The 20,537-nt window shown below is 32.1% G+C and overlaps 1 protein-coding gene across 2 annotated transcripts in view; it reads right to left on the bottom strand.

Annotated features, from left to right (window-relative positions):
• Nucleotides 1-20,537, bottom strand: part of LOC129963779 (long-chain-fatty-acid--CoA ligase 1-like) — a 47,591-nt gene that overhangs the window by 20,288 nt on the left and 6,766 nt on the right. For both annotated transcript variants that reach the window (XM_056078332.1, XM_056078333.1), the window contains exons 3-11: nucleotides 19,354-19,468; nucleotides 19,186-19,250; nucleotides 18,988-19,089; nucleotides 18,766-18,865; nucleotides 16,986-17,158; nucleotides 12,620-12,652; nucleotides 10,004-10,126; nucleotides 4,633-4,710; nucleotides 1,009-1,143 (exon numbers count right to left, since the gene is read on the bottom strand). In XM_056078332.1, the coding sequence (XP_055934307.1) occupies nucleotides 1,009-1,143; nucleotides 4,633-4,710; nucleotides 10,004-10,126; nucleotides 12,620-12,652; nucleotides 16,986-17,158; nucleotides 18,766-18,865; nucleotides 18,988-19,089; nucleotides 19,186-19,250; nucleotides 19,354-19,468 (924 nt within the window). The remainder of the gene's footprint in view (nucleotides 1-1,008; nucleotides 1,144-4,632; nucleotides 4,711-10,003; nucleotides 10,127-12,619; nucleotides 12,653-16,985; nucleotides 17,159-18,765; nucleotides 18,866-18,987; nucleotides 19,090-19,185; nucleotides 19,251-19,353; nucleotides 19,469-20,537) is intronic.

Here is a 20,537-nt window from a genome sequence, read left to right as displayed (position 1 = left end):
CTACTGTAAAATAAAAATTTCTTGAAAGAATTCTCTTATTTTACCTGAAAGGCAGAATAAACGGTATATAAAATAGAATGGCAGCAACTGAGAAAATCGAAAAATGAACATTTCTCTCAGCTGAATTTGAAATAGATCAAATGTATCGTTCCTTGATATCAATATCCTATACTTCTGATATAAAAAAAAGTTATCTTTTAAAAATGTAATTCTCCTTAAATAATATAAAAACTGCATAAAACATTATTACACAAGCATTATGACAAAAACAATAAATATAATAATCAAAACAAAATGAGTACCAATAAAATAAATTTCCTGGTAATTGCCAATAAATATCAGAAAGAACTTTTGATTTTCTGATGAAACGAAGATTATGAAAACAATAACCGTGTTATAAAACTGTTTAAATGAATGAATTTTACTCATAAAATCAATGCCTTATGTAAATTACACACTCTCAATCTAAATTTACTGAAACAAAAAATATAAATAATTTTTAATTGTGGCTCATAATTCACCTTTGAAATTAGCTAAAGAATTATTTAAGCAAAAAAATATTAGACACTTAAAAAAATCTATAAAAATAGAAATATAATATTTACTTGAAAGTACAAAATTTTGAATTGATGGATATTTAATACAATTTTATTTAAAATTTCTTTATTAGTTATAATATAGGAAAATCAAATTCTAAAGATGTTTAGAAGGTGTAAATTTTAAGCATTATTAAAATATTGCCTAAATATTATTTAATTATAATTTTTCTTTTAAAAAAATGTAGTTCTTTATGTTATAATTTTAATTTGTTTCCAACTTTAATTCTTTATTATTAAATTATAATAAACATGAATCGCATCTAACAAATTTGTAAGAATATGAATTAAGCAAAAAATAATATCTAAACAATGATGCAAAGATTTATAACCATGTTCATCTCAAAAAAAGTTTATGTTGCAAGAATACTGTGCTTGTACTTCCAGAATATAAAAATTAGTTTTAACCTACTTTATCATACCACTTGTTCAATAATCTTGGCACTGCTGTTATAACTGTTGGCTGCAAAATTCTTGTATCATCCAACAACTGACTGATGTCCCCGCTGAAGAAACCAATGCGTGCCCCAACCATAAGGAATAAAACCTGAAAATTCACACAAGACTTTGAAATTGATTTGTAAAAGGCATGCCATTAAATTATGAATATGAAGCGTTATACAAAATTAATCAATTCTGTATAAAGAAATAAATCTATACTCTTTTTCTTTGAAATTACTTGAAATCTTGCCGAATAAGGAAATTTTGCTTAACTCACTGAGGTCTCCTGTAAGATGATGAAATTGTTTCCTCAACTGTTAGAAGCTTAATAAGTTTTCCTAAATTCCTCATTGAATTTCTAACATTTTTTTTAAAGTTTTGGAGGGTTTTTTTTGAAAATCATTTTCTAATTTAAATACATTGGGTGTTGTTTTCTCCTGCAAACCTCTAATCATAAATGTCCAAGTGAAATTTTTACAGAATCATTCGTAAGACAAAAAATTGGATGATCATAATGATGATAGATGATTTGAGATTAAATGAATGAATAATCATTTTATATATGAGGTGCGATAAATTTGAACCTGATGCACGTTAAATCAGTCTTGGGGACTCTTGTTTGTCTGGAAATCTAAGGAGACGGATGGTTTCAAAAAATCAGGTTTCATCTTCTTCATATGACAAATATTCAAAGTTATGTGGTCAATACCAAAACGCCTTCAAATAGATTCAAAATTGTATTTTTCGGTAGATAATCAAATTGATATTATATCATTTTGAATAATGGTTAATCGAGGCTTTGCTTTTAAGTCAGATTAAAATAACGGTTTAATTATACCCATCCTTAATTTTAAGTGCTATTTCAAAAATATTAAATAGCTGATGCACTCAGATTTCTAAATCGAAAATGTCATTAGAATTTTGTTTCTCATAACAGTAAGGGCATGAAATCAGCAGATTTTAAATAATATTAGCATAAATGGACTTAAAAATTGCTGAGCCGGCGTCCTGGCATAGGGGTAGCGCGTCTTCCCCGTGATCTGGCCGTCCTGGGTTCGAGTCCCGGTTCGGGCATGGTTGTTCTTCATCTGTGTTCTATCTGTGAGGTGTGTGAATGTGCCCCCCTGTAAAAAGGGGTTGTGCAGGCGAAGGAGGGAATCGTGAGTAGCAAAGCCGTATTCTTGGCCCTAGTTGGCGCTGCTGCAAAAACAACGCTCCCCCCATCGGCTTAAAATTGCTATCTTCGTGACAGCGGGCTTGTCCATGACAAGTGCCATAAGAAACAACAACAAAAAACGCTGAGAGGAAGAATAACCTGCCAGGTCAACGACATTGTAATTGGCAGTATGTGTAATGTACGGTATATGCATCATTATACCCGAATAAATGATTCTAAATATGATCCTAATTCGTTTAAAAATAATTAATGTATCTGAAAAGAAAATTTTACTAAATTATTATTTTAATTAAGTTTATTTATTTTAAAATCGATTAATTCAAAAAAAAAATTTCCACCGCTTTAAAAAACGCATAGGGACATATTACGTCATTTACACTATGCAGAGTCCCTAACAGCTCTTCATGTATCTAAGCTATAACTGATCACAGATCGATACATTTACTTTTGAATAAAGTATTTATGAAAGTTTGTAGCAGGATAATTCACCAACGGAAAACGAATCATTAATAAATATTATATGCTTCAGGTCTAAGATGGTTAGGAAAGTAAGTTTCTCACATCAATCATAAAAGTTATCATTTAATAAAATTTTAAACGTATGAAGTCAATTTTCCATTTATCTAAAGCTTGAGTACTTCTCGGAATACTCCTTTCACTAAATTGGGTGGAAAATACGTTGATATAACATACAACCATGCAAACAAGACTGGATTCGATTTTATTTGTCACCTAGTTTCTGTAGTAGATCCACTACATTTTCAAGAATAATGTCTTGAACAGAAAATTATTTTATTCCAAATACGGAAATTTGTAATAATATTAAAGTAATTGCAATCAAATGTAAAACTTCATACATAATTCTTCAATTTTTGCAGAGAATTCAATCGCTAAGATGTCCAGAAATTTTCTCGTAACCACTAAATTGAAAATTAGAGTTCATATGCAGAATAGAAAAATCCAAACTCTACATTGAAACATTTTAATCCCCATTCTGCAAATCCATATCTAACAATCGCCAATCTACGTAAAGTAATGATTCATATTTATCATGCTCAGATATACAACACAAATACACCAACGGGGAAGGCCGGGATAGCCTGGTTGGTAGAGCGTTAGATTCTCGTCCCTTCGGTTGCGAGTTCGAGTGGCTGACACGCTTATAAATCTGTCGTGGTCACAAAGTCCTCCTTTATTACCGTAATACTACTGGATAAGGGGTGATCGTTCTCTGAGTCAGGTCTAAATTATTATCTGTGGATACGTGAATGAAGTTCACCCCGTAAAAAGGGTTGTGACGTGTATGTAGCTAAGTCGTTCTCTTGGCCCTAGATGGCGCTCCCCCTCCGGCTTAAAATCGTTGTCTTCGGAACAGCGGGCTTGCTCATTGCAAGTGCCATAAGAAACATCAATACACCAATGTCGGAATAATGCAATCACTATAGGTAGCAAGTTCCGCAATCGCTGCATAAACCGAATAAAATTTTAAAAAGCGTAATAAAGCCTTTTCTAAAGTAGAGGTCATTTCAACTATTATAATTATAAATATAATACTTCATGCCTGTACCGCTGTCTTAGATAAAATTTATTTGCAATCAAAAGGGTGACATCAATTTAAAGTGATATAACTTTTTCCAAACTAGGGACAATAAAAATATAATTATTTCAACATTACTTATCTTCTGCAAATAAGGAATCGCGGTATGCTGAATTTATGTAATAAGTACAAAACACCATGCATGACCTTAAAAAATCTTGATTTCTCATTATGTATTATAGTGAAAGCTTATAAGTCAGTTAACAGCTACCCTATGCAAGCAATTGCTTTTGTATCGTGGTCATGTTACTGGGCTGTGAACCATAAAGTCCCATGTTCTATCCTCGCTCATACCAATCCGCCACATTGGTGACCTCGAACAATGAAGCTTCACCCTTCCTACAGCTGTTGTGGCGGCATCTACCCACCGCAAATCAAAAGTCGTCAGATTCACTTGACGCAGCAACACAAAGCCGTCAGACTCACTTGACCCAGTAACAACAACTACTCACCCGCACATGCCATAACGCTTGGTGCTACTCAAATGCACAAATGGGTATAGACTCAACAGCTAAATACATCACCACTCAACAGCCATATCGTTCGTCTCACCTCCGGCTCACTGGAGGGAGAGTCTATAGTGAAAGCTTATAAGCCAGTTAACAGCTACGCTACGCGAGCAACTGCTTTTGCATCTTGTTCATGTTACTGGACTGAAAACCCTAAGGTCCCAGGTTCTATCCTCGCTCGTAACATCCGCTACAGTATCGATCCTTAAATAGCATTTTTCATAAAATAAAAGCTCTTTTTTATTTAAAAAAAAGCATATCTTTTAGTACATATAATCTTGATGTGAAATTTTAAAAAAAGGTGTTTCTTACATGAATAAATTGGCAGAATATATGAGCCGGTGGTAAATAAGATATAGTAGTGTCTTCTTTTGTTATAGCCGATTTTCCCTAGAAAATAATATACAAAAAAGTAAACAAAAGTAAAATCACAAAAAGCTAATAAATTCAAGTTTAAATAATTTGCTTAAATTGTTTGCTAAATTTCATAAATTTTTGCGAATAAACCTAAAATTTCAACTGTTTTCATCACATTCTATAAGCATGTTAATTTTCAATGTATTTTCAAAACTAAAAATACAAATGCAATTTGGCTCAAAAAATTAAATTTTCTTCTTAGTGCGCATGTTGGATGATTTAAAAGGGGTGGAGATGTATCGGGATAATCCAGAATTACGTAGCAATGCAGGGTTGGAAATATCAAGTATATATGGCAATGCACACTGAAAATACAAGAAATTAGAGATGCATAATCCACGATTTTTTGAATAACAAATAATATTGCTATTGTTATTTTTAAATATGCGTTCCAAATATCTGTTATTTCAATCATATTATTAATTAAAAATTATTACTTAATATTAAATATAAAATTTATTAATTGTAATTAATACTTAATTTACTAATTTAATTAAAGTGTGATTGAATTATTTTATCTGTTTCAGCTTACTTCTTAAATTTTTTTTTTCTCAAAACTATTTAATTTATTTATTAGAGTGAACCATTTTCTGGAAAAGATGAGTTAAAAATATATGTCATTTCTTTAAAATGTTTACTTTAGTCCTATATTCTACCAATAGATGGCGCCAGCAGTAAACAGAGTACATGTAATCAAAGTCAATCATGTCACGAGCAATTAAAAATGATCTGTATGGAATAGCACATCATCAAATACGAATATCGGTCACTCCCGTAAAGTGGAGCGGTGACTTCGCACTTTCCGGTGAAATCACCGCTCCGATAAATTTCAGCGATATGCAATTCAATGATACGATACGATAATTCCAATAACCGGTCCGTTCACTTTTCAATCCAATCACAGATTTCTTTCGAGAGCTTCCATTGGACAGATCGTATCGTCACCGCTCCGGCAAATTTCAGTGATATCGTATCGATTGTTAGTTTCTATCGTGATACAAAACCTGTAATCGAAATATCATCAGTAAGATCATATGAAGGATTTGAATCACACCCCTCTTTGAAAAGTATTGATCACTTTTATTTGTGACTTTTTGATATTGGTTACGTAATAACCGCTCTGAAAATATTCGTCATCCCTACAAGAAATGGAAAGATATTCTGAAATTAACATGCAATTTATGAATGCAACAAAAGTTTCTAAACCAATAACAACTACATAAAAATATCTTAAAAAGTATTCAAGTTGTTCTCCATGAGCATTTTATACAGACCTTACATTTTTAGAGCATAGAAACTGAAATAATCTATAATATTTTTGGCTTGACTCGGACGTACCCTTTAATACCTTTTGCAATACATGCAAGCATGTCCTCTTCCCTTTCAATAAATTTATAATGCATATTTGACATTATTTGACCCTAGAAAAAGAAGTAAAAGCAAGGTAGTTAAATGTGCTAGGAGTCTAATCCGGTGGACCACAATGCCCGATCCAGTCTTGGTCGTAAGTGGTGTCTTCGTGATCACAAAGAATATGGTGTAATGAATGCGCTTCTTATTCCACGGGTGCTGCACAAACGCTCGCATCGTTGCCTAGACTGAATCTCTGTCCAACGATTCTGTTAGCAATTACTCCAAGAAGACAAATGAAAGAAGTCCAATTAAATTATCTCCCACAAAATGAGCCCAACCTTTACCATAAAATACTTCAATGCTGTGTGGGTTACTGCTGGTTTCAATTACCTAACCTACAAATTTGCCTGCCTAATTTAAAATATGCTAGAGCTACGAAAACAAGGTTTAAGTTAAAGAAAATTTAATTACAACATATTTACAAGACTTTGTACAATTGCAAGATTGGGGAAAAACCACGCTTAAAGATTAAGTCAGAATCGTTCCTGTCGCGGTAGTGTTTTTTTTTTCTCTTGCTTCGCTGGTTTAAAAATAGACTGAAGGAGTCTTTCATTTGCATACTTGCCGAGATCAAAAAATAACCATCAAGCGGCACTGTCAATTTGATTTGAACCTCGTGGCAAATGTCAGTTGTAGTTGCACTTTGTAGTACCGCTACAGCTGTTCAGTTTCGGTTCTTCACTGCCAACAGAGTAATGACGTGAGAATAGAAAATTCTCATCCTTGTGAAATTGGCTTATCTGTGAAAAACCAAAAAGTTGAAAAAAATGAGGATACGTAGCATACTTTTCTTGATATCATTCAGAAGATTTCTTTAAGCTCCTGTCCCATTGATACTCCATCTACGGTGTTTGACACGCCTTTCAGATATATCATTATTATATGACTCAGAATCCTGTAGGCGCACTTTACCATTCTGAGATATATATAAACCTTAGATAGAACACCTTGTATTAAGTGAACAAGTACAGCCTGACAAGTTTCCTATAGAAAGCAGACTGTTCAATAACTTTAAGAATATTCATTAAAGAAATAAAATTTCGTATCATTCGGATTTGGAACCTTGAAGATTATAATTAACAAAAACTTTCCAATTTTCTCTTCCGTTTCATAGAGTCTAATAATCCATAAGGTTTCGACTGCATTCAAATCACATTTATTCGTTAATAAATTCAATATTTGAGACTAGCAACTAATTAACATCTAACAAGTGAATTGATAAATGATTTAATTAAATTATTTTTATGGATTCTGTAATAATTCCCCTAAGAGTGATAAACTAATTTATCTCTCTATAGAATGCTGTTAGAAGACTTCTAAGATTATTTTCAAGTGCTTATACATGCAACGAACTTCAATTCATCATCAGTATATAAAGCTTATTCATATAAATTGAATGAGCAACAAGTGGGAGTCCCTCCTAAACTTTTTCGCATTTTTCCAAACAAATGTGCTTCTTATCCCTCCCCCCCCCCCTCTCATCCCGAATAAAATTTTTGTATCTTGAGTAAAGCCACGAATGCCTTGTATAGCAATGGTGAACTATAGTTCCGAAAGCGAGTTCGCAAATTGTACAGACTAAGTCTATGGCAAAGGATGCCGACGTGCTCTGATTGGTTTAAGCCTTGGCATCTTTTTGGCAATGTTTTGCCAAAAAACTGCCATACCGAAATATAATTTTATAAAAATAAATAAAATTTGGGAATTTATCCCCCTCCCCTATTTTTTACGGTTTACATGTAATATTAATCTGGAACATATATACAGCAGAAAAGATCAAATTCTGAAACCTAAATCCAGGAAATATATAAATAAAAATTTATTAAAAATATTTTTGTGAGTGTGTTTCTTCTTAATATTATTTTGATATAACTAAAAAAAAATTAGCTACGAAATAACATATTCCATTAAAGCTTACATATTTATACGTTTTGAGCATTAAGAAATCATCTCCCCATATGTAGTTGATGCGAAAGTAACAAACGTTCAGCAACAAGTTTCAATGACTGCATAAATTATCTAATAAAGGCACGAAAATTATAGAAAAATAAGAATTATTTAATTGCTGCATCATATGTTGAGTAATTACTTTCATTTACTTTTTATACTTCTGTGCATAAACAACATCAGTTACTTGTATTACTAGTATTATTAATAATATTTATTATTATTAATAATAATTAGTATTAGTAGTATTACTAGTAATATTTTGAGAAAACAATTATATCAATAAAAATTAGATCGTCTTGATATTCACTCGTATCTTCCATAAAACTAATGAAAGGTACAAGGTTTGAGCCAAATAAGCGAAAACTACACTATTATGAGTGCAAAACATTGCCAAAAAGATGCCAAGGCTTAAACCAATCAGAGCACGTCGGTATCCTTTGCCAGAGACTTAGTCTGTACAATTTGCGAACTCGCGTTCCGAGATATCTTGACTTCAACAGCTCTCCTGAATCTGTCACGTGATTCTTGGGGGAAAAAAACTTTGGCGATTATTGTCTGGCGTGCAGTTAAAAGTATCAGAAAATCGCATTAGTGTTTCAGGTGCGTTCTTTCCAATCAACTGATATAAAAATAGATTCAGAACTACAATTGTCTTCGCAAAATTTCATAAGAAATTTAATATACTTAAGTCATTGCTTTTTTAGCTATCGCTTATACGTGCTTGTAAAGGTACAGACCAAGACGAGTATGTTCCGCATTTAACAAATGTCTGCACTTTAGTTATTAATCGGTGAGCTAAATTTTATCTGTAATTAGCTCTCTTCTTGTTGTATGTACCATATTAATTTATATTCAAACAACAGGACAGAAACACTTCGAGTGGATTTCTCTCAAAATTCGATAGAAATCTATAAAATTGTGTAAACAGAAAATACCAAAATTCATCTGTCTTACTCATAAAATTTTATGTTTCTTATAGACAGACAGACATAATATCAAAAACATGTTGTTTTTGTTTTATCTCGGATAAAAAAACATGGGGAACGGTATCTAAAACACGAAAATTCTTCAATATCACGACTTTGAATTGTTTTCAAAATAATACTTTCTCTATGTATACGACGAAGTGTCTAAATTCTACTGCTTTTTCCATCCAAATGAGAAAGTGAAAAACAGTCTAACATTCTAGTAAATTTAAATTTAATGCCTTTTCATTACAAAACGTAATTGTATAGAAACTTAGCAACAAAGCATAAATAATTCAGGATTCTTCATAAATTTTAAGAAAATATTCCTTCTAATTGCTACACAAAATGCTACTTGCGTATTTTTATACTTCCCAAAAATGCTTTTCCAAACCATTGGTAAAGAGCGTGTCACTTATCCTAAGAACTATTTCAGGAATGGGGTAAAAAAAACTTCTAAAGCATTCAAAATTCAATATAAAAACTGCAGGCATCAGTATTTTTTTTTATTAAACTCACAAGATTAATTAATTTAAATTGCCAATGAAAATCAAAACTGCATTTTATTATTGAAAGAAAGGTATTAAATTGTAATTTTTCCAATTTAACTCTTTTTCTACTGGTCTTTCGAATTATATATATATATATACAATTTTTTGTCTGAAGTGCCACCATATAACTATTAATTGGTATTTTATCAACTAAAATTTTCGGAGGCATAATCTTGTATCAAAAAATGACAGTATTGCTTATACACTATTTTCCTTATTAAGTGATATAAAATAGGTTGTTCTTTTTATTGCAGAAATATGGGGAGGGGGGGGGAAACACCGTTACTCGAAAGGTAATCAATAAGAGACTTCATAAAAACATTTTCTGAAATTAAGTAAATAGAGTATTTTCAATTGCTGTATTATATTTCAAAAATATAAACTTACTAGATATAAATTTAGAGCGCAACAAACTGAAATGAGATTCTCATGTGTTATTAGAGCTCCTTTAGGTAAACCTGTAGTTCCGCTTGTGTAACATATCATAGCAACATCAGAGCTCTGCGGAAGCTTTAAAAAAATAGAATAAAGTAAAAATCAACAAAGAAGAAAAACTCATCATACGCGTATGACAAAATAGTTTAGAAAAATCTTCATTAGATTTACGGAGTTGTAACTAAGAAATCAAATGAAGCGTAGGGCGGTGGTAATTAATAGTTGTGATTATTCACTAATTAATAACACTTCTTTCTTTAGGGTTTCATTATGGGTGTGCATTAAATAGGTTTTCTGCTATTTTAATAATAATGATACATTTTGCATGATGCTGAAAATAATTATACAGATGATAAAATTAAACACATTACATTAAGCTCTTTTTAAAATACAGGTGCTTATCAAAATAACAAAAAAAACTTAGATTTATAAAGAATCCTTTATTGTATGGTGTAAGACCACCTTCGGCATGTAATACAGCTTGGATTTGCCTGGAATTGACTCATACAAGTGTTGAATAATGTTTAGAGGATTTTTGTACCATTCATCCTGGAGATATTGTGAAAGTTCTTGGAGACATGCCGATGGAGGATATCGATTTCCGTATTGAAGCTCTAAAATAGACCATAACAATTTAATTATATTGAAGTCGGGTGACTGTGGAGACTAAGGCAGATGTTTAAATTATCGTGTTCATCAAATCATGATTGGACAATTCTCGCTATATGGATAGGTGTTTTACCATTCTGGAAAATTCCATGTAACAAAGTTTGTTCCTTTCAGGAAACAAAGATTGCATCATAAAATAGACCTGGTCAATAAAATTTCTCTATACTTCTCAGTGATCCTTCCTTTCAGGGTTACGATTGGCCCATCAGAAAACCACGACATGGCTGCTCATATCATGACAGATCCACCTCCATGCTTGACAGTTGGAAAGAGACAATCACGATCACACGCTTGTGCTGGTATCCTCCAAACATGCACCCGTGCTGTTGTAGGGGAAAATATGAAACACGATTCGTCAGACCATATTACTTTCTTCCACTTAGCAATCGACCAAGTTTTGTGAGTGTGACACCACTATAGATGACGTTTACCATTAACATCTGTGACAAGTGACTCGGAAATTGTTGCTCTGCCAAAAATGTTTTATTTATGAAAGTGCCTTCTCACTACAATAACTGACACTAGAGTATTACACTCCAGTACACCAGATGGGTATTGAGCTCTGCGGTCACTTTTGCTGCAGTTGTTCGCTTTCTAGATATTACAGTCCACTTCAATACCAGTTGGTCTCTTTCACTGAGCTTCTCTTCCCGCCCACTACTTTGCTTTGCCGAGCTTGTCTTGCCGTCGTGCTGTGTGTACGCTGTCCTACTTTTATACACCGTACTTCTAGAAACGCCTAAAAGTTGGGATGGATCCACCTCCATGCTTGACAGTTGGAAAGAGACAATCACGATCACACGCTTGTGCTGGTATCCTCCAAACATGCACCCGTGCTGTTGTAGGGGAAAATATGAAACACGATTCGTCAGACCATATTACTTTCTTCCACTTAGCAATCGACCAAGTTTTGTGAGTGTGACACCACTATAGATGACGTTTACCATTAACATCTGTGACAAGTGACTCGGAAATTGTTGCTCTGCCAAAAATGTTTTATTTATGAAAGTGCCTTCTCACTACAATAACTGACACTAGAGTATTACACTCCAGTACACCAGAAGGGTATTGAGCTCTGCGGTCACTTTTGCTGCAGTTGTTCGCTTTCTAGATATTACAGTCCACTTCAATACCAGTTGGTCTCTTTCACTGAGCTTCTCTTCCCGCCCACTACTTTGCTTTGCCGAGCTTGTCTTGCCGTCGTGCTGTGTGTACGCTGTCCTACTTTTATACACCGTACTTCTAGAAACGCCTAAAAGTTGGGATGTCTCGGTCACAATTGCTCCAGTTAAACAGGCTCCTACACCTGAGATGTCCTAAATTTTACGCTTTGGAAAAAACTCCAAGAATTACAGAACTTCGATAAAGCTAACACATACTACCAGAATATATACATTGTTATTTATAAAAAAATTGGTGTCTATTATTATATTTTAATGCTTACGAAGCGCATTCAAAAATGCCCCAGGTGTTTCCATCATTTTGATAATCACCTGTACGCATCTGTTGTTCATTTAATTTCTTGGCGCAACTTTGTATCATGATGATATTACTTGATTTATGACACATTTCTGTACCTTTTTTATGCGTTACTTGCTCAACGGGATGTCAGAGTAATACACTTTCCCACAACTTGACATTAATATCTTTTTATAATCTTATCTGTTATTTTTAACTGCTTGGCAACGAATTGCAATGTTGATTTTATTTAAATTAACTGCCTGTGTATGATCTTAATTATTCATGATTTAGATATTTGCTTCAGTTTGAATGTCTTGTTTTATACCCCTCTTGTGAAATAAAAATAAACGAAATCGGAACAGTGAGTGGTGGATGTAGAGTATTTGATAATAATTTATTTACTTTCATAGTTAATATTTATATGACTTTAGTACTTACCAATGATGTTGTGCAACATTTTTCGCCCAAATTCTGAAAAATACACAAAAGTTATTTAATATTGTTCATTATTTTATTTAAAATAATTATATTTTAAGGGAAAAAAAGCTGAATGAGTGAGAGAGGAGAAAAAAGAAAATATGCTACAGAATAAATGAGGTTTCTCACAAATTTGCCTTTATATCTATTTTCAACAACTGTATCTGATTTAATAAAAATTTAAATATTATTTACGAAAGAACAAAGGCAGGAGTACATATACCGGCGATTAGCCAGAATCAACAGAGGCATCATTATAAGGCGAGACGCGACTCACGCTTTGCAGAGTTGAATGCAATAGTTTTTAAGATATCTATAATACTTTCCGGCTTAGTGAAATGTTGGCATATCGCATTATTCAAAATAAGTATTGTGATTTTATTCTAAACTATAAAAATATTCATTCTCCATAAGACTTCTCATTACAGACTTTGGCTAGCAAATATTCTCTCTACTTCTTATAATCTGGATTTTCACCCTTAGATTTTGATTTTCAACTCGCTTTGCAACTTACACTTTCTCTTTCGGGTAAAAGGTTTCAGAATGGCAAATATATTATTATAGTATATAGCTATCATCTTAAACAGCATTGTTCTTCAATTGTGGGAAAAAATATGGTAATTTTTTTCTCATTACTAATATGGCAGTTACACTCCAATAGTCAAAATTATGTATTTTAGTTAACAATAAATTATTTCGATCCACTTCATTTAATGTTTTTATAATGTTTACTATCTAGATTTCCTAAATATCATTCGCGTATTATAAAAATAGAATCAAACACTTTCAGAAACAATTCATTCAGTTTTGGTTTAGTAAAGAATTTCTATAAAAATTTCAAGTCATAATAAAAGAGAAAAAATTTTTCGTTTTAATGTATCTTAATAACCGAGTATTAATATTAACTAGCTAACTAATATTAACTAGCAGACCCGGCAAGCGTTGTTCTGCCATATAAATTATTTCTTGTGAATATTTTGGTTGTTAATTAAAAAATAACGAATGTATTGTAAGTGTGTAGGGATGGGATCTATGACAGAAAGAGAAATGGAGCGCTGTAGACGATGATCGCCAATAAAAACAAAAACAAAAAACATCAACCATTCATTTTCTCAATACAATGTATTTCATTAACGTAACGAACATATACATTGTTTGATCTCTTAAAAGTTGAACGTAAAGTGAAAAAAGTAATATATTTTTTATCCAAAAGTATAAAAATGAAATTAAAAAAATCAATATTCCTTTCGAAGAGCAATTGAGTGTACCATATTTTTTGTCAGTCCTCTAGCCAACAAAAATAAGCTCGATGAACATGCCACGTGTAATTGTCCGTGTGAAAAACATGGTGTGCCAAAATTTAAGCCGCAAACAGACAACGTTTGGCCTTGCGACTTATTGATCGTCATTGCGAATGCCAATCGAATAGGAAATCGAACGCGTTTGAATTCAATTGGCATGTCTGTGAGAATCATTGGGATGCGTGGCAGCAAAACATTTTCGGCCATTCAAAATGGTAGCTTCGATAACGTTTTTCATCAATTTTTTAATGACCAATCGCGTGCCATTGTACAGCCGTGGCGGGTTCGAATTCCGAAGTAAAATAAACGGAGATCCAACTTTCAGTCGTAGAAGATGTGGTGACGTTCCTGGCAAATCCAGTGAGTTCAAAAACTCTGTTGGATAATTTACAACTTCATTAGCATTGGAAACTGTATCAATCGATTTGTATGATAGCAAGTCGCCTGGAAACGACTACTGTATCTTGAAGTTTAAATCGTCGACGTCCACATTTTTTGCTGCCAAAATGGCTCTTTCTGCCAGCCACGTATGATTTAGGTATTGTGTGCGTACATCGGGAAATATGCGGTCAATCAACGATAATGCAGAAATTAGTGAGCAATTCTATACATCTAGTATTTTCATAGACAGCGACTTTTCCATCGCCGATATCTAACAATTGGTCCGAGAATATGTCAGCAGATGGATCTTGTAGCATTTGAACGCGCATGTTGGACGGGTTAATTATTTGGATATAGTTCATACAAAAATACTAAAATCGCGATTAAAAAATGGGAGGGTGGGGTGGGGGTGGGGGGGTAGGAGGGTGAAATTTTGGGGTTATAGGTATTTTTTGATGCCAAATAAAATAAAAATAGGAAAGAAAATTCTGGATAGGGACATTACCTACCCTAATTACCTAGCGTTATGAAATTTACTTTACAACCTATTCTCATACCTACCAAGTACACATAAAAAATTTCATAAAAATCGGTCGAGCCATTTCGGAGGAGCACACGAGAACACCGTGACACGAGATTTTTATATATTAGATACACTTTTAAACTAAGAATATAAAAGTCACAATAAGTTCTTTAAAAAATTGTGCATCAAGCTAGTTACCAGATTAGTTTTTATTTTATTTTCTTGTCTGTGTCAAAGAAAAAGAAAATTTGAACTCGGTATTTTGATAAATCTCTATGCCACAGTCCTCCTTATATCAGTAAAACACATTTTTTTTCAAATTATATTTGTATATCTGTCTGTGAACATTATAATTTTATTATTAACATTTGGCTTTGAACATAACTTATTAATGCTTCAGGCTAAACGTATGAAATTCAGTAATTGATTTTATCTCGAAATTTATTATTCTTTCCAATTTTGAATGAATAATAAATCCATTCACATGAAATCTGTATGTCTGGCTGTCCTCATACAAGAGAATACGATTACTACAGTATAGTTAACAGTTGAGTGTAATAGTATAGTTAAAATTTGATACAGAAATTAAGCATTTAAAGTTTATCAAAATTTGAACCAAATATATCGAGGATTAACTGTATTTTCATATGCATGTAAAAACAATAATTCAGAAACTTAATAAAACTTAATACTAAAAGAAATAAAATTTATAGGGTTTCCTGCCACTAAAACTGTAGCTATGTGCAGAATTCTGTTTTTATTTGGGAGAAAAAAAGTTATTTAAAATGTTTATATAATTTTCTTTGTTATATTACTAAGCACAAAACGCTCATGTGCCAAACTCTAGAAAAAAAAATTGAGTAATTATGACGTTTACAGCTCTCTCCGAGGCTTATAATTTTCAAGCCAGGAGATGGATCATGGCATTTTTATTAACAATACATGCCTATTACATTGAATGCCTAACGCTTTTACAGAAGTCAATATAAAGATAATATACCAGGTTAAAAATTTAGTTATTAAATAAAAAAAAAAGAAATGAATTTTTTTTTTTAATTTAAACTTTTCCAAAAAAAAAAGCATTTTCCTTTTTTTCTTAACGTTAACAGTGGTAGATTTTTTAACGTTAAAAACAAAATAGCTTAAAAACAAATTCACTACCACTGAAGTTATTAAAGAGAAACATTAAAATTTTGATTCATTTTTAATTAATTACAATTTTGAAAAATCCTTCCTAATAAATACCTACTACCTGAGAAGTAAATAGTAAAAATGTGGTTCCTATAGGTCAAGGGAACATATCATACAATTTACAGGTAGCATGCAAATATAAACACATTACCATGTTAAAAATTTAGAAAGTTATAAAGTCAAGGTTCCGTTTGTAGTCCTCTGGCAATGTTCGCTATTTATTCCATTTTCATTTCAATCACTGCCTTCTAATCAGTAATTGGCGGCAGAAATGGTTCTGAATAATCAATAGATGAATGTTTATTGCTGGAAAAAATACATTTCTTTAAAAGAAAGATATAGAAATCTTAGTTTCATTGATATCACTTCATTTAATGAAGATTTTACAGAGAAAGCAGTATTGTAGCAATTGCATTACTCTTATCTTCTCTTTTGGATACTAGATGGCGATGCCTGATTAGGCCATCCCATATGTCTTCCCACAGTGCATTGCGATTGTAATTAGAATGAGATGTGACGCTGAACTGTGAAGCCGCGCGCGTGAATGTCTTGTCTTTGTGTTTGTGCTTGTTTAGTGTGTGAATGTGATTATTAAAAGAAATGTTCCTAAAAACATTCATCCTGTTGCTTCCTGCATGGATCATAATAATCTACATTCCACCACAGTATTCAGTATTGTTTTGACTTCTAAACATGAATATCTCAATAAGTAAATCGGGATAATTTTTCTGAGACAAAATTGAAAGCAAATTTAGTGCCTTTTGCCATCAAGGACTATATAGAAAAATAAACTCTTAATTTTCTATATAGGCCTTGTATAATAGAGAATTGGTTAGGCGTGTTTTAATTATAAAGGGCTAAATTTAAAAGTTGATAAAATATACACCATTTAACAAAAAAGAAAAAAAATTAAGCATGTGTTTAATTTTACCTCGATTTCCTTGAAAGTGTGCAACCTAATGTCGTTTTCGGCTGCAAGTTTATTGATTTCTTGATCCAGAACAATGGTTGTTATAATATGTTTCAAAGAGGGTGTTTCTTTTCTTCTCTTAATAAGATTTCTTACTTTATTCTCATTGTCACAGATGACGATCTTAATTTCAGCTGCAATTAATAATTATACAAAATTTAGCGTCTTTCATTTTGTTTATGAAATTATCCCTCTGTAATTTTGCTACCCGGCACGACTAGTGTCATCGTAAGAAACACCGTTGTAAGATCTGTTCTGTGAATGCTAAGCTTGGCGACTTGGCGACGAATTTGGCGACTAAAGGGATAATGCTGGAAAGTTCGAGAACTTTCACGATCCATCCACTAAGACCCCAGATAGAGCTAGGTACGCCCTAATTGGTCAGGAAGATTCTAGCCCCGCCTCCCGGAACTATAAAAGACAGGCACCCTGAAGCTGGGGAGGTTGGGGTATCATCAGGAGTCGTGTGTGAGAGTAGTCGGAGTCGCCGACAAGTAAAGAGAATTAGAGAATTAGACAGCAAGTAAACTGCTGAACTAGCGATTAAATGCGCTGCATTATTATGATTGATTTGCGGTATTTTTGTTGAAAAAATTTTGAAACAATATTTTAAGCGTCATTAAAAGAATGTATTATTTCTACCATCAAATCACAATCTTTCTTTCTTATTGTTATTAAAAATTGGAATATATATTTCCTGTAGTTAGTATATTAACGTGTTTTATTTTTTCCACTTGGCAATTTTTAAACAGTTTTCCTTTCTCAAACATTTAAAAACATTTTAGAATGTTTATAGAATAGTTAATAGAAGTTGAACCTTCAATTTCTACGATTAAAGTAAAATTCATTTTATTTTCATAATATAAAAGATGTTCAAAATTTCTTAATTTAATTCTTTGAATAATATTCAGTATTTAAATGTTCAATATTTTATGATACAATTTTTTCAATGGCTTTTTGCTAACATTTTTAAAATATAAAAAAAGAACTGCTTAATTCTAATATATTTGAATTCACATACATTTCTTAATTTATGATTCCTGAATGTAGTAGGTGCTCTGAAATATTAAAAATATAAAATATAAAAATAAACTATCACATATTATCAGCAGTGATTTTTTAATTTACAATTATTTCAGTTTAAAAAATCTTATTAAAAATATCATCTTTACTGACATAGAGAGAACAAATTCTGTAATTAACAAATACGAATTTGCCAGAGAAATTTTGGCATCCAACTATTTCGTATAAATATTTAGATAACATCAGACTCTAAATGAATCCTATGATCTCGGAAAATCCTTGCTCTACAGCTGGAAGTAAATCAAATAACCCAAAATATATCTGCTGATATCAGATAATCTAAAATATATCTGTTCTACACATACATTGCATCGCATTTTCAGAATTAAATCTTCAATTCGTAAAGACAATAGTTCAAAATTTTTCAATCAAATTTTAAAAGAAGTAATAATTATGAAGCTCATTTTTATAGTTGCGACAGAAAAAATTGCCATAACTTGAGTGCATGTTTTATGAAATATATTTTACACTCTGGTATCCATTACATGTCATTTTTTGAAGTTATTTACATTATTCTGAAATTCTATCTCATCTTCTACATTTTTATCGCTGTATTCAAAAAAAATTTTTTACTCTAATAAACAATGGGAATTTTGTTTGTTTGTATTTTTTTCCGAAATTTCAGTCAAATTGTAATTGTTTATATTATTGAACTTACCTTGTTTTATTATAATAGTACAAGCATCTGGTCCAAGTGTGTCATATAAAGGAACAACTACAGAAGAATTTCTCCAAACTCCATATTGCGCCACCACCCACTAAAATAATACAAGGTCTTGATTTATAATATAGAACTTAAACACCCTTATATATCTTAGATTGTAAGGGATCATTTTACTAACTGTATAATATGTCAGCATCGAAAGACAATTTTACTTACTTCCATTCCATTTTGAGCATAAATTCCAATATTTGATGATGAACAAGGATTTAATCCAATTTTTATAAGGCCTGACGCAAATTTTTCTGCTTTTCTTATGAACTGTAAGAAGAAATTTAAATGTTTATCCTGGTAGTGATCCCTTCTATGGCTAAATAATTTTAAATTGATTAGCATTTTTTATCTATTGAAACGCACTTCTTCATAAGTGATCCAATGATAACTGGATTTGAAATTCCTCCAACCGAAGCACTGGCCATTTCCTAAAAATGAAGCATGTAATTAAATTTGTTTTGTTGTGTATGAAAATGATGCCTCATTGTACGAAAAAAAAACCAGTATTCTTTGACAATAAAAAAAAATTACCTGAGAGTTTGTGTCCTCTGAAAACTGCATCCCATGTGGTCTTCAGATCTTCGTAAGGAAAGCAAATTGTTTCTCCGAGAGTCCCGAGCTTCGACTTCCTTGCACCCTCAGAATTCTGAATTGATAAAAAGTAATAATTAATTTATTGGATCATCCCGTCTGGGTGATAACAATGCAGGCTTTATTTTAAAAAACTTTAAACCCTCCAAATAAAAAAAGCAAAGCTGTGGCAGTTGCATTACTCTTATCTTCTCTTTTGGATACTAGATGGCGATGCCTGATTAGGCCATCCCATATGTCATCCCATAGTGCATAGCGATTGTAATTAGAATGAGATGTGACGCTGAACTGTGAAGCCGCGAGTGTGAATGTCTTGTCTTTGTATTTGTTTAGTGTGTGAATGTGATTATTAAAAGAAATGTTCCTAAAAACATTCATCCTGTTTCTTCCTGCATGGATCATAATAATCTACATTCCACCACATTGGCGCCCAACGTGGGGCCCGACGGAAAAGAATTTGTGAGGAAACGAAAGTGACGTCGTCCCGACCATCACAAGAAAAGTTTCCCGCCACCACAAAGCAAATTTGTAACATGCGAAATTAATTATCTAAGTCACACTAAAACTATCAGAAGACCAAGATATTTTGTCTGTATCAAATCCACCAATGGCCGGATTTAACACCACACCAATAAGAATCTACAGATTTTTTTTAATTGAATGTGTGGTTTTTTTTAAGCAATTCGAAATACAGTATATTTGAAAATAAAAAAGGGGGTAAGAAAAGAAAATATTGTTTAACTGCGTGGCAATTTGAAAAAAGAGCAATGTATATAAACTGAAATAAATCAGAGTAATAAACATTTAGTCATTAAAAATTATCTCAAATGCAAAATAAAATAATTTAATAAAAAATATATGATGAATTTGGTAAAGAACATTTTAAAGATATAAAACAAGAAAAATTATACATTTTTAAAGATATAAAAGCACATGCGACAGAAAGGCATGCCATGCATTCCACTCACATGCAAAACAATGCCTTGAAATCTGGTCTTAAAATATTGCTAGGACTGATTCTCGGTGGTCCTGAAAATTCTTTCATCATTGAAAGCTCGATCATTATCGAAAGTTCAATCAGCATCGAAAGCTCGATCATTATCGAAAGCTCAATCAGCATCGAA

This window comes from Argiope bruennichi, chromosome 3 (assembly GCF_947563725.1).
Source record: "Argiope bruennichi chromosome 3, qqArgBrue1.1, whole genome shotgun sequence".
Lineage (NCBI taxonomy): Eukaryota > Metazoa > Arthropoda > Arachnida > Araneae > Araneidae > Argiope > Argiope bruennichi.
The sequence above is the reverse complement of the archived record's forward strand: the minus strand, read 5'-3'. Positions and strand labels throughout refer to the sequence as shown.